Source organism: Plectropomus leopardus, chromosome 13, assembly GCF_026936395.1.
Source record: "Plectropomus leopardus strain MGB_pleo_1.0 chromosome 13, ASM2693639v1, whole genome shotgun sequence".
NCBI lineage: Eukaryota > Metazoa > Chordata > Actinopteri > Perciformes > Serranidae > Plectropomus > Plectropomus leopardus.
This window is the reverse complement of record NC_142188.1, coordinates 30,209,608-30,221,986: the sequence shown is the minus strand read 5'-3', so window position 1 is coordinate 30,221,986 and position 12,379 is coordinate 30,209,608. Positions and strand designations below refer to the sequence as shown.

General features: G+C 41.1%; 1 protein-coding gene across 6 annotated transcripts in view; it reads right to left on the bottom strand.

The window, feature by feature from the left end:
• Positions 1 to 8,755, bottom strand: part of rims1a (regulating synaptic membrane exocytosis 1a) — a 108,155-nt gene extending 99,400 nt beyond the window's left edge. The window contains exons 1-2 of one of the 6 annotated variants that reach the window (XM_088086217.1): positions 7,801 to 8,755; positions 3,195 to 3,269 (exon numbers count right to left, since the gene is read on the bottom strand). In XM_088086217.1, the coding sequence (XP_087942343.1) occupies positions 3,195 to 3,269; positions 7,801 to 7,961 (236 nt within the window). In that variant the 5' untranslated portion in view covers positions 7,962 to 8,755. The remainder of the gene's footprint in view (positions 1 to 3,194; positions 3,270 to 7,800) is intronic. The other 5 variants (XM_088086219.1, XM_088086218.1, XM_088086220.1 and 2 more) reach the window with 5 other exon arrangements.
• Positions 8,756 to 12,379: the final 3,624 nt, after the last annotated feature.

Genomic DNA, 12,379 nt, shown 5'->3' with positions numbered 1-12,379 from the left:
AAACAAGCCAGTGGGGACAGAGATGCTCATACGACATCAAAGAGTGAAAAGGAGCATGCTTCAAATAATGTTTGCGATTTAAGTCCGTATTAGCATACGCTGATCACATAACCATACTTTACACACTCAAAGCGATGAAATAAAAGACATAAAGAATTGCTCCTGACCAACCCATCAAGCGTCCAATCCTCACTAATTTGAGATGAGATGGGAGGCGATATTTCAGTGAAAACTAACCTCTAACCACCTGCATTCTCAGCGTGATGGCCATTGGCAAGCACAAAGAGATAAAAGCGCTCCGTGATTTGCAGATTTAGAAGAATATTGATGTAAAGAGGTTGGCACTATTGAAGCTCAAAGTATATTTCGTCATATGGATTTACACACAAACGTTATATTTCATAACCTCAATAGCGGTCAAAATCCTCAATAACTCCTTGATTACTTCATGGCGCTATAGTGGTATGTTACAGTCACCTGGAAAATATTTTGACTTGCTTTAACATGTTTGTCATTATATTGTTCCTGTTTGGTATGTCAAATAGCATTAAATACTTAAATACCACCCATGATTCTTAGTAGCCATTGTTACAAAGGTGGTTCCAGTGTGAGATGATTCAGAGTTCTTACAGATTCAGATTGGTTTGTCGTCACAACTGGTAACAAACCACCACAAGTTAGCCTATTTAATCACAGGTGCTTAAAACTTATACATGACTTGAAAGATTGTTTACAGCGGTGTACCTTTCACTTTTTATCAATCCTGTTTTAACTTGTGAATTAACCGTTGCTGAAAATGTTCAGCTTGTTCCCCAACACTCACTGTTTGTACTTTCACAACCTGGGGAGACAAATACAACCCAGCGTACTGCTCCTATGACACTATTTGCCTAAAGAAGCCTGTTAATTTTGTAGTTTAATAGTATAATGTAGTTTAAAGTTTTGCTTTTGATTTAAGCAGTAAAAATTAAAGGCTTCTGTTAATATAGTAAACTGCAAACTTGTCTTTAACAGTAAAGGCTGCAGTAACTTCACAAAACATATTTACATGAATTCATTTGTATCATATCTTTAGCCATATGCAGCACAACTGCATCAGTAACAGCTTTCAGTGTTTCTACATCACCTGCACTCATCTATATTAGTTACATTAAGGGTTTAGAGAACAGCATAACTTCCTCCACAGCTGCCAACAGCCCACCATCAAGTTAGAGAATGGGTGAAATCAAAGCAAGGCTGTTGGGCTGGGACACCAGGCCCCCAAATCACTAAATCCGCCTCTGATAACAACGAGAGCAACAGAGAGCAGCTGGATGAGAGCTCTGTCACTGCGCTGTTGTCCGCAACTAGTTCCAACTGAATTACAAGACTGACTTTTTTGGGAACATATGGTGGTGAAAAGTGCAATTTTCATTTTTAAAAATCGCCCTGAACCACAAATTCGAATTAATTGATAAGATCAATTTATCGGCCAGCCTCTACAATGCATGGTACAATGTACAAGGCACCTTTTGAGTCAGAATAAGACTCACCAGGCGGGGTCATTTTTCGATGCATGAAGTAACTGTCTCCATATAAAGAACAAAAAAGTCTGAATAGGGTGGGTGGGTCAAACAAGCTCTGGACTTTCACCCAGGACACAGCTGTTTGTGTCATGTGAGAAACCAAAAGTCAGCCATTGTTGTATGCTAGGATGTCTTGCATACAATGCTAGTAATGTATATCACATAACGTGATGTGATGTGAAGTGACAATCATCCTTATTTTAAGGCCAACCAGGATGTTTTTTTCTAAGCATTGTTGCCTAAGCCTAACCTAAAAAAAATCAAGTAAATCTACACTGGAAGTTTATTTTAAAAATACACTATATGCATGACACCAGCAAAACTGTAAATTTCCAGTGAAAATGGAAGTTTATTTTGAAAAGACACTGCATGTAACAAGCAAAACGCCATCCCTAAGCATCCAGAAGTCTGCTTAGTTCACTTGAGAGTTGAGAGTTGCTATTTGATGAGTTGAGAGTAAGAGTGTTGGGTCACAGCAACACTTTAATAACAGATAAACAGATAAACTTTTACGCAAAACTTTCATGAGCACAGATCTTTCATGAAGAGTTCAATTTCAGTGCATATGTGCCATTAACTAATTGCAAGCTGTCTTGACCAGGCTTAGAAAAGGAAGAACCAAAGCAGTACAGCTTAAGCTAGTAAAACCCATCAGAACTGTCTATTTTTATATAAGCCTGTATTGTTGTTGCTGTATTGTATGGATAGTGACCAGTAGAGCTAGCAGTTAGCTCACTAGCTTGGAGAGCATTTGGGACTACAGGTTAGCATGTTCCCTGCTAAGATGTAGTTAGCTCTCCTGCTACGGTTGTTTTCTGACTTTACTTGGGGGGCCATCACAACAGTAGTGCATTGTTTATCTTGTTCTCCAAAGCTCATGTTAAATTCCAGGTACAGGTGAGAAGAATCTGAACTGAAACATGTCACACACACACACATACACACGATGGAAGTCATTCCTCTAGACGAGCAGCTTGGCAGGAGAGCTGACCAAACTGTGAGACACCCGGAGCATCTGAACCCAGCCTAAGCCAGCAGTGCTACGGATGAGGACAACAACATTAGTTCGTCTTTAATGACTCAACGGGATCTGGACTGGACTCATCACACTGATCATGTCCATCTTTACAGCAAAAGCTAGCTGCTGTCTGATAGATGACAGGCCGCAAGTGGGCTGTGTATGTGTGTTAAACAGGGTAGCACTCACACTGAGGCCCTGTGTGGCTTGCTAGGGGTATTTTCAGTGATACCAGCAAAGGTTATTCCCAAAACACAGATCAAAAAGTTCAAATGAGGTGCCTGTGCAATGCCATTCAATTCAGGTTACCCTACAAATTCAATAATAATGGCTTGAGTCATGCTTGCAAAAGACAGTAACCGGAACACGAGTTTATCTTTTATGCCGTTGACTCATCCAAGGTGTAAAATAGCTTTCACAACAAAACACGGATGTGAGGCAAAAGAACAGACTGCCAGCCCTCGATTGGAGGTTGTTTTGGGCCATCGAGGTGAAATGACGCCAAAGTGACGCAAAAGCAGTTACTAACACCAATTTTTAAACTCATTTTAAATTCCATATCAACTCGGTGGTAAAGAGTCGGTGGTTGAAAAACAGCCGTTGACACTCACCGGACGTCATTTTGCTGCGGAGGTTTCTTCTGCCCAACAAGGTTCACCGTTCTTGCTTGGATAGGCTTCTCTTCTCTGAAACACACGGAGTTAGGAAAATGAAGTTAGCGCAAAACTCGACTATTAACTTTCTTTTGGGTTTTGTATTTAGTTGAAGGTCCCTGGTTGTAAAAGTAAGATTTACATGTTTTTTTGTATTATAAAAAAGGTACAGGTGTTCTATAAATAATGCGAAAGTATCAAAATGCTTAATTCAAAGAGGGATTCACAAAATCCGTATTCAGAACTGTGCCTTTAAACGAACTGTCAAGACTTCCCCAAAGTTGATGTCACAGCTATATTATATTAAGGTAGAAACAGCCGCTACAATGTTGTTACAATTATTCCAGCTGTGATGACGCCAAGAGCATAGATGACGCAAAAAACACCCAATAATTAGAGCAGACTGGGCTTTTCAGGAGGGGTGCTTGAAGAGACAGGCACTAAAACAGGGCGTTTCAGACAGAGGGTGAACACAGATATACTCACGCAGACAGTGTGAGAAAAAGAAAGAGCTTTTTTTAACATTAAAGCATACAAACATGTTCTAGGAGAAACCAAAAAAAAGTATGAACCTGAAAATTAGCATGATATGGGACCTTTAATTTATATTTTTTCAAATTCCCTATTAACAATTATTAACAACTTTCCAACGGAAGTTAGTTAAAGAGTCTAAAGTTTTGTAGAGTAGTTGGAAAGACTGTCATTTGACAAAAACTTTTCTGCCTCTCTTATGTTTCTAAAAATTAAAATAGATGAGCATTAATTTTGTTGTGCTAAGCTTTCCTTGAGTAGCTGCTAGCTTTCAAATCTCAATATTTACCACCTTATCCCCATAAAACCTTGTGTTTTGAAGCTCTAGTTGGTTCTGATTCTGTTCTCACTTAATGAATTGTATTTCTCAGAAGCTCAGTATAACTATCTTGTGTTGCCTGAGTTTGAATGGCACTGTACTCACTCGAACCGAAGAAGCAAACACTCCAAATGCAAGTAAACTGCTCATTTAGACTCCCATCACAGTGTCAGAGATACCTTTAGGCGTCGATGACAGGCCTCGGACAACAATGACATGCTTTCAATATGTCTGCTGACACATTCACGGCATGATTCAAAAACTGTCTCATCCATAAACATGAACAGTGGGCTCTGATCAGTCAGATCACAGAGGAAACTCAAGAGAGAAATCCCCGCCAACACCCACGCTGTCTAAAACAGACATGTCTTTTTATCGTCAATACAGTGGGTACCCCTCTCATTATGAGAAGCTTTAGGAATGGTGATATCTCTTTGTTGCTCGTGGATTCTAACCATCCTTTACTGTACTGGCTGATTAAAATATATAGCGATTGAGGTAGAAGTGACGTCCTCACATTACAGTTGTAAAGGTTACTTTGTTACTGCCAAGAGAAGCTACTTTTTCACAAGTGATGTCATCTTTAAATTTAGTTTAGGTGTACTGGAGTTTGGTATGTTTGCAATGTGTTCGCAAGTTTTAACTTTTTTGTATACTCTATATTTTTTGTGACAATTTCAAATATATGCTACACATTTTTAGATTTCTGCATGTTTTCTCACACTTCAGGTGTCCATTGACTTCCATTTACTTCCATATGGTAAGAAAATCATCATCTTAGAACTTGCTTGAGTTGTGCAATCACATTGAACATCAAGTCCATGTTCTTGTTGTTACATTACATGCTTGTTCTGTGCTAGCTCATAATGATAATGTTACTGAGGCAAATATAGATACAGACTTCACCGTGAGGGACTATACAATTTCAGCAACTTTCATAAGTTTACTAAAAGAATTTCATATTGTTCAAAAAAGAATGGAAGCCACCGGAAATTGTAGGAAAAAAATGTGTTCAAATTTCCAAAATACTGCAGTATGGTTTACAAAATGATTAGCTGTGATGTCAAATCTATGTGATTTGTAATTAATATGGGCAAACCAATAGGGATTACTGGATTAATATGGATGTCCAATCCGACAGATCAGCACCATTAGTGACCTCAATACACCGATCCACATTAAATACAATTTTTTGGCAATGTTATTAAAAAGCCCAGTGTTTCCCTCATACATTCATTCACACAACAGTCTGACAGTTCAGTTTTAGCATTCAATCAATCCTTGGCCTTATGTGACCTTACATAAAAATGATTCCAATCAGTTTTACACACAAAAGACTGCACTGGTATTGGAGTCATACTTAGTATCTGCATACTCCCAATGTTGAGGTGTGAGAGACTATCAGGAGGGAAAAGTTGGACTGCTAGACTAAAACATGCAAAACCACTGGTATGGTCCTCATGGAGACATTCCACTCTTGATGGCAAGACTGCCTTTGAAGGGATAGTTTGGATTTTTTTGATGTGAGGTTTCATGAAGTTCTTAGTGTATTTACATACAGCACATGGAATCTTGTTGCATCTTGTTGGTCTTTTACACTTGATCGCGCTGTCTACTTGTGGTCATATCACCCCAAACCAGGTCCAAACAGGCTCATACAAGACAGAGTTCGTCATGTTTCTACCTTCAAATTTAGGACACTGACGTATACTAAATCTGTCAAATGAAAATAAGAAATCAATTTGACTTGTTCAATTACTCCCAGAGGCTAATACTGACATGAAGTAATTGCAAAGCCAGATTGTACGTCCACTGAGTTGCTGGTTTCATCAGTGCAGTGCAGTACGGAGGGCCATCCTGACTGATAAACTGCCAAGTTTGTGCTTGATTGTATCAATTCTTGTGAATTCTTGTGTTTATAATACAGTGAGGGAATGCTACTCCCTGGTAATTGACGCTTTGTTATGTTGCCTTAGGGAGGAGCTTTACTGTACTATGTTTCTGTACTTTAACTCTCCATTTATGTAACTGGGATTTTGGATTTCAAAGAAGATTGTAGCATAGGTCAACTATCATGTACAGAGTATCCATGTTTCTTTCTGCAAACGAGATTCATTTTTACCAATTTACCTCACAATTATTGACAGGACGTCCTTATTTACCCTCAATTTATTTACCATTACATCATTGTTGCTATATACCAACAGGGATGTATGCATACATATAGTGAGATCCTTCGAAAACAAGACGACCGATGGTGAGTATATCTCCTCATACGAGTGGTGTATTCTCTGCTTCTCTGCATTACAACCCACACTACCCTACTGCTAGTACACTCACCATGCATGTATTAGTCAACCAGTGCAGCTTTTCAGTGCAGATCGTAACGACACACACACACACACACGGCTTCGCTATGGCAATCTCCATCCAAACAGTGACGGTGCTGAAGCCAATATAGGTTAAGACATGTATGTGCTGACAGGCTGCCTTATTCGCAGCTGCTATGGTATGATATGAGTGAATCCCACGACTTCTAATACATTACTGAAAATGATGCATAGCCACTTAGAGCCAGAGCTATATATTGGACATTCCCTTCTTTAGATGCAATGAATCGATCTTCCGTTCCAGTGCTGGGCTATCAGTCCGCGCAGAGGGCTTAAAATAGAACAGGGACGTAAAGCTTGAGGAGCGCCTCGCTTAGGTGGTTCGGCCTATCTTTCTATCTGTGCATGCAGCTCCATGCAGAAAACGTGAGAACTTGATGCATTTTCTGGTCCTGGAGGAAAGGGGGTGGATTCATTTCTGCAGCGATCGCAGTTGACAAATAAATCTGGAGGAAGACTTTTCTCCATGCATGTATGGTTTGGAGGAGAGGTGGATGTACACAGTGAATATAAGTGACTCCTTACGCAAAATGACATTACACAGGCACCTTTTCTCCCCCTGTTATAGGCCTACTGGTTCCATAACAGCCTGTGCGATGTCTGTTGCAAGAGCACTGGCCTACATACAGTGCATACGGCTGGGAAAGGCTCAACCGCACCCCAGAGCTGAGAACAGCAGCTGTTGAGATGGATGCTGCACAGATAAAAGCCAACAGGGAGGATTTTACTTTTACTACTCGCAATGGCAGGCTTCACTGAGCCTTCTGCAATTTCTTAAAATGAAATATTTCAGGTTAAAGTCCAAAATCCTCACTGCTTGACTCTTGGAGTGGTGTGAATGTCAGATGAGTGCAAATCAGTTCTTATTTTTCATCTGAGTGGAGTGTGATGCTGCTGATGATGATGGGGCATGGTGACACACCCCTTCATCCTCCCACGACCCTCATCTTCCTCCCTCCCCTGCAAAGTTGCACCTGACCCAACATCACACTCACTGAGCCTCTCCCAGGGGCGCTGAGGAGCTGCAAACTGGAGGTGAACCTGGGCTACAACTGGCCGATGCACACAGCTACATGGGCCTGCAACTGTGAGTGAGTTCTGTGTGGAGGGGACCTGCAGGATGCACACACACACGCAAACACACACATAAACACACATGCATGCATGGCTACACTGGAGTGAATCTGAAACATCCATAAGAGAGGACGGTGGTGGTTGGACTTCTTCAGAACGGAAATAGCCCAGGCCCAGTCTCTCTCTCACACACGCTCTCTCACACACACGCTCTCTCACACACACGCGCACACACTTTCTCCTCTCTTACTTTAACATGGCCTCCTCCTTCGCCTCCTCCTCCCGTTGCCGAGCCAGCACAGCCATGATGATCTTCCTCTCTTCCTCCGTCAGATGGCTCAGGTCCGGCTCCGGGATGGCCGGGGCGACGGGTGGGCGCGGGCCGCCCCGAGGGCCCACCGAGGCGAACATCTTCCCCACCACTACCACCACCACCACCTCCTCCTCCCTCCTCTTCCTCCTCCTCCTCCTCCCTCCTCCTCGCCTCGGTCGGGATCACGGATAGAAAACCCGCTGGCGGAGCCCACGGATCACGACATGGCCCACGGACAAAGCGGCGGTTGGAGCGACTGATGCGGAGTTCCCATGGCGGCGGCGGGGGGCACCCAGGGCGGCGGCGGCGGAGGCAGCGGTGTCGGTGCTAGCTGTGGCGGTAGAAGTAGCAGCGGGGACTGTGGTGGTGGTGGTGGTGGTGGTGGTGGTAGCGCTTCGGTTCCCGGTTTTCAGCCTCTCCTTCTCCCTCTTGCTGCTCCGCTGTCTGCTCCCCCCACCCCCCCCCCACCGCCCGCCCGCCCGCCTCTCCCCTCCACCACCTCCGTTTTACGGGGAGCCCATATCTCCGGCGGTCGGTCGGGATGCTGGCACACGGGGAGGAGGATGTCGCTTCCTTCCTTCAGGCCGGGCACAGAGAGGGGGGGTCCCCTGAAGGCGGCTCGGCTCTCCGCTCGGTCCGGGGGGGCTGGCGGTGTCGGCTGCGGGGCTAGGCGGCCACTTCTTGTTTTGCAGCTCCGCCGCTGCTGCTGCTGCTGCTGCTGCTGCTGCTGATGCTGCTGTCAGGGAGACGGAACCGTCAATGGGACCGCAGCCCCTCAAGCGCGTTCACTTCTCTTGCGGCGGGAGCGCGCGGCCCTCATTTGAGAATGGGGGGCTCCACTCACCGTTAAGATGCGCGGTCACGCCAGCCAAGAGCACACTGGGAAATAAAGGGTTCCTCAAGGGTGCATTGTGGGTTTTGTAGGACCATGATAAGTCAGTGACGTTTGAAATTATTTCAAGAGAGGAATCCCTTAATTCTTTATTATTTACTTATTTTTTTACATTATTTTTGTGTTTATTTATTTGTTTGTATGATTGATTTTTATCTATCTATTTATTTCTGTGTTTATTTATGTATTTGTTTGTTTGTTTAGGCCTATTTAGCCTATTTTGATTAAGGCTACCACAGAAAATACTGACTGAATTAATTGATCATAAGAGGTAACATGTCCTTAAAATCAGCCAACATAATACTTAGACAATCTGTCACCATTCAAGCGCAATTTCAAGAGTTAACTCCAAATTTGTGGTCATTTAATATACGTATCAGTAGGCCTACACTATATCACATAAGGAGTTTTAATGGATTTAGGGATTTAATCCCGTAAAATTGACCAAAATAACATAAAAGAATATCCCTGAATTTTCAAACTAAAAGTCCATATTAGTCAGGGGGACAGGCCCGGAGAACTGGATATAATATTCATAACTATGTTTTTATTATAGTATAAACACCTGAAACTAACAATTATTGCATTTTCCTTACCTTAGAATGAGCTGTTTAGATCTGAGAGCGGGTCCTCTTCCACAGAGACTGCCATGTTACAGTAGCCCAGAATAAGCTCTATAGAAGGCCAATTGCGCTTTGGCCATCTGGAGAAGTTTCCGTTTGCTGCAATCTGCAAAATCACCACTAGATGCCATTAATCCTACATACTATTCCTTTAAAAGTCCATAACTGCAAGTTTCAAATGCATAATTTTAAAGAAATAAACACTCTTGCAAAATACCAACATCAAATCTATCACTTAATGTATATCTTATAGCCTACTATTTCAATTAAGGTGCAGCTTCAGGGGATCACTTGAACATTGGGGTTTATCAGTGATTACATTGCAGTCATAGATCATTATGCATTTACATTTTTTAAATGTTTTTTATTTTGGATTTATGTTTTTTTCCCCGCATTAAATATGCTCAAACCAATGCAGATAGTCATTTAAACAGGCACATATACATTTATCTTCTAATTGGTCCCTTGAACTCCCAATAAAATATATTATTAATATTAATGATATGCAATTATATTGTTATTTATGGGAAAATGTATTGATTTATATGATTAAAAAATAGTAAGGGATTTAGTTTAGTGTGGTATGGTCATAGGAAACCTTCAGAATTCACATTGGAATCAAGGTCTGGTTTGGTAACTAAATTGGGCCCCGAGAAATAGAATAAGCAAAGACAAAAACATTGCATGGAGTTTTATACTGTAATCATTCTTTCAGTTTGTTAAGCAGAAGATCAACATTGCACTCAACAAAGAAAATACCAAGTAGAAAAGTATAAAGCAAGGCTAAGACTAGGAAAGGCTATAAAGCAATAAGCCAACAGAAATGAATGAGAAAGATTCAAAAGCAGACCAGCATAAACAAATGTATAATATAATTATATAATTAGTAATACACAAGACATAAATCCAAGTCTATAGTACCATTTTCTAGTATTGTATGAAACCCTTCACAGTAAGAGTGTTTGCACCCTCCTCCTCCTCCTCCTCTTCTCTCCCACCAATCATTGCGTGTTAGAATGACGCGCATCCCCCTTTTTTCTCCTTCCTCCCCCCTACCTCTCTCTCTCTCCCCCTCCACTTCTTCCTTCTGTCCTTCCTCCTTATCCATCCTTCCAGCAGTTCCCAGCTCCCACCACAAACACACACACACACACACACACACACACACACACACACACACGACTTCCTCATGCTGAAAAACAATCTGAATGGAGCCTGAGGTTTACCACACAGCCGTGCACATGTATGGCTATAGGGTGACATTTACAGTATGTCAGCGTACAACATTGTAATTATGGGCTGTGTTGAGCGCAGAGGGGTTCCCCAACATTACTATTCACACACACGACTATATGCCAGAGCTACGAAGTGTAATTCACAAACTGTGTAAGACAATTAATTTTGTCGCATTATTCTAAATTTAGAAACCATGTACTCTATTGCACTATTTTTAGACACAGGTCCAGATTTGGGGAAAAAATGTACATCTGAACAACCTACAATTGAACGTAGAGTAGACCATGGCTTGGTTTAGAATTTGACAACTTTCTTTGAAATGCTAGTAAGACTGAATTAGATGATGCCACAATTTTCTGAACAATCAGGGGACCTTACAGACCCTACACACTGTGCTGTAAAACAGTTGAGTCCATGTCGGCAGTACCACTTTCACTACAGTTAACACTTTAATCACCACTTTATATTCACTTGTTAAACACTTTAACCTTTGCTTTCTATTAACATGTTTAACACTTTAATCACTGCTTCATATTCACATGTTTAACACTTAAATCATTGCTTCATATTCAGCTGTTTAACACTTCAATCACTGCTTCATATTCACCAGTTTAACACTTAAATCATTGCTTTATATTCAGCTGTTTAACACTTTTAATCACTGCTTATTTAATTAATGCTTTATATTTACTTGTTTAACACTTGAATTACTACTTCATTTTCACCAAATTAACACTAAAATCACTATTTTTCATTCGCCTGTTTAACACTGAAGTCACTGTTTCATGCTTCCCTGTTATACATTTCATCACTGCTTCACATTCACCTGTTTAACACTTAAATCACTGCTTCACATTCACCTGTTTAACACTTAAGTCACTGCTTCATGCTTCCCTGTTTAATGCTTTCATCAGTGCTTCATTTTAACATGTTTAACACTTAGGTCACTGTTTCATGCTTCCCGGTTGAAAGCTTTAATCACTGCTTCACATTCAGCTGTTTAACACTTAAAATCACTGCTTCACATTCAGCTGTTTAACACTTAAAATCACTGCTTCACATTCAGCTGTTTAACACTTAAATCACTGCTTCACATTCAGCTGTTTAACACTTAAAATCACTGCTTCACATTCAGCTGTTTAACACTTAAATCACTTTGTCATATTCACCTCTTTAACTCTTAAATCACTGCTTCATGCTTCCCTGTTTAACTCTGTAATTACTGCTTAATATTCACTCGTTTAACACTTTAATCATCTGTTAAACACTTTAATCCCTGTTTCATATTCACGTATTATGAAGCAGTGATTATTAGATGTAAAATCAGGTCCTAAATCTGTTTTTGGTTTTCAGCACCATGGTCAGCTCCCTAAACAACAGCACCCCTTTATGTAGCAAAAGAAGAATAGAGAGGAGCAGTAGCTGAAAGTCTGGTGCCAGAAGCATGTTGGAACAGTTGCATCAAGAGAATAGAAAACAAAACCATTTAACCGTATAACTCGCCAAAAGCAACGAACTCCCTGGCCAATACTGCAACGACACATACTTGCTTGACTTGTTGAGCAGCATCAAGGGCGGTTCCCTTTTGGAGCAGCAATGTTCCAAGAGAAAGACTTACTTTTCACAGACATCAACTCTTTCGTTTTAATAAGTACATTTCAGATATCTTACTTTTCAATAAAACAACCTTCTCACACAACAAAGATAATGGAAATGTTCACAGCATTGCTAACATAAATGATAGACTGACAAAACTCATGACCTG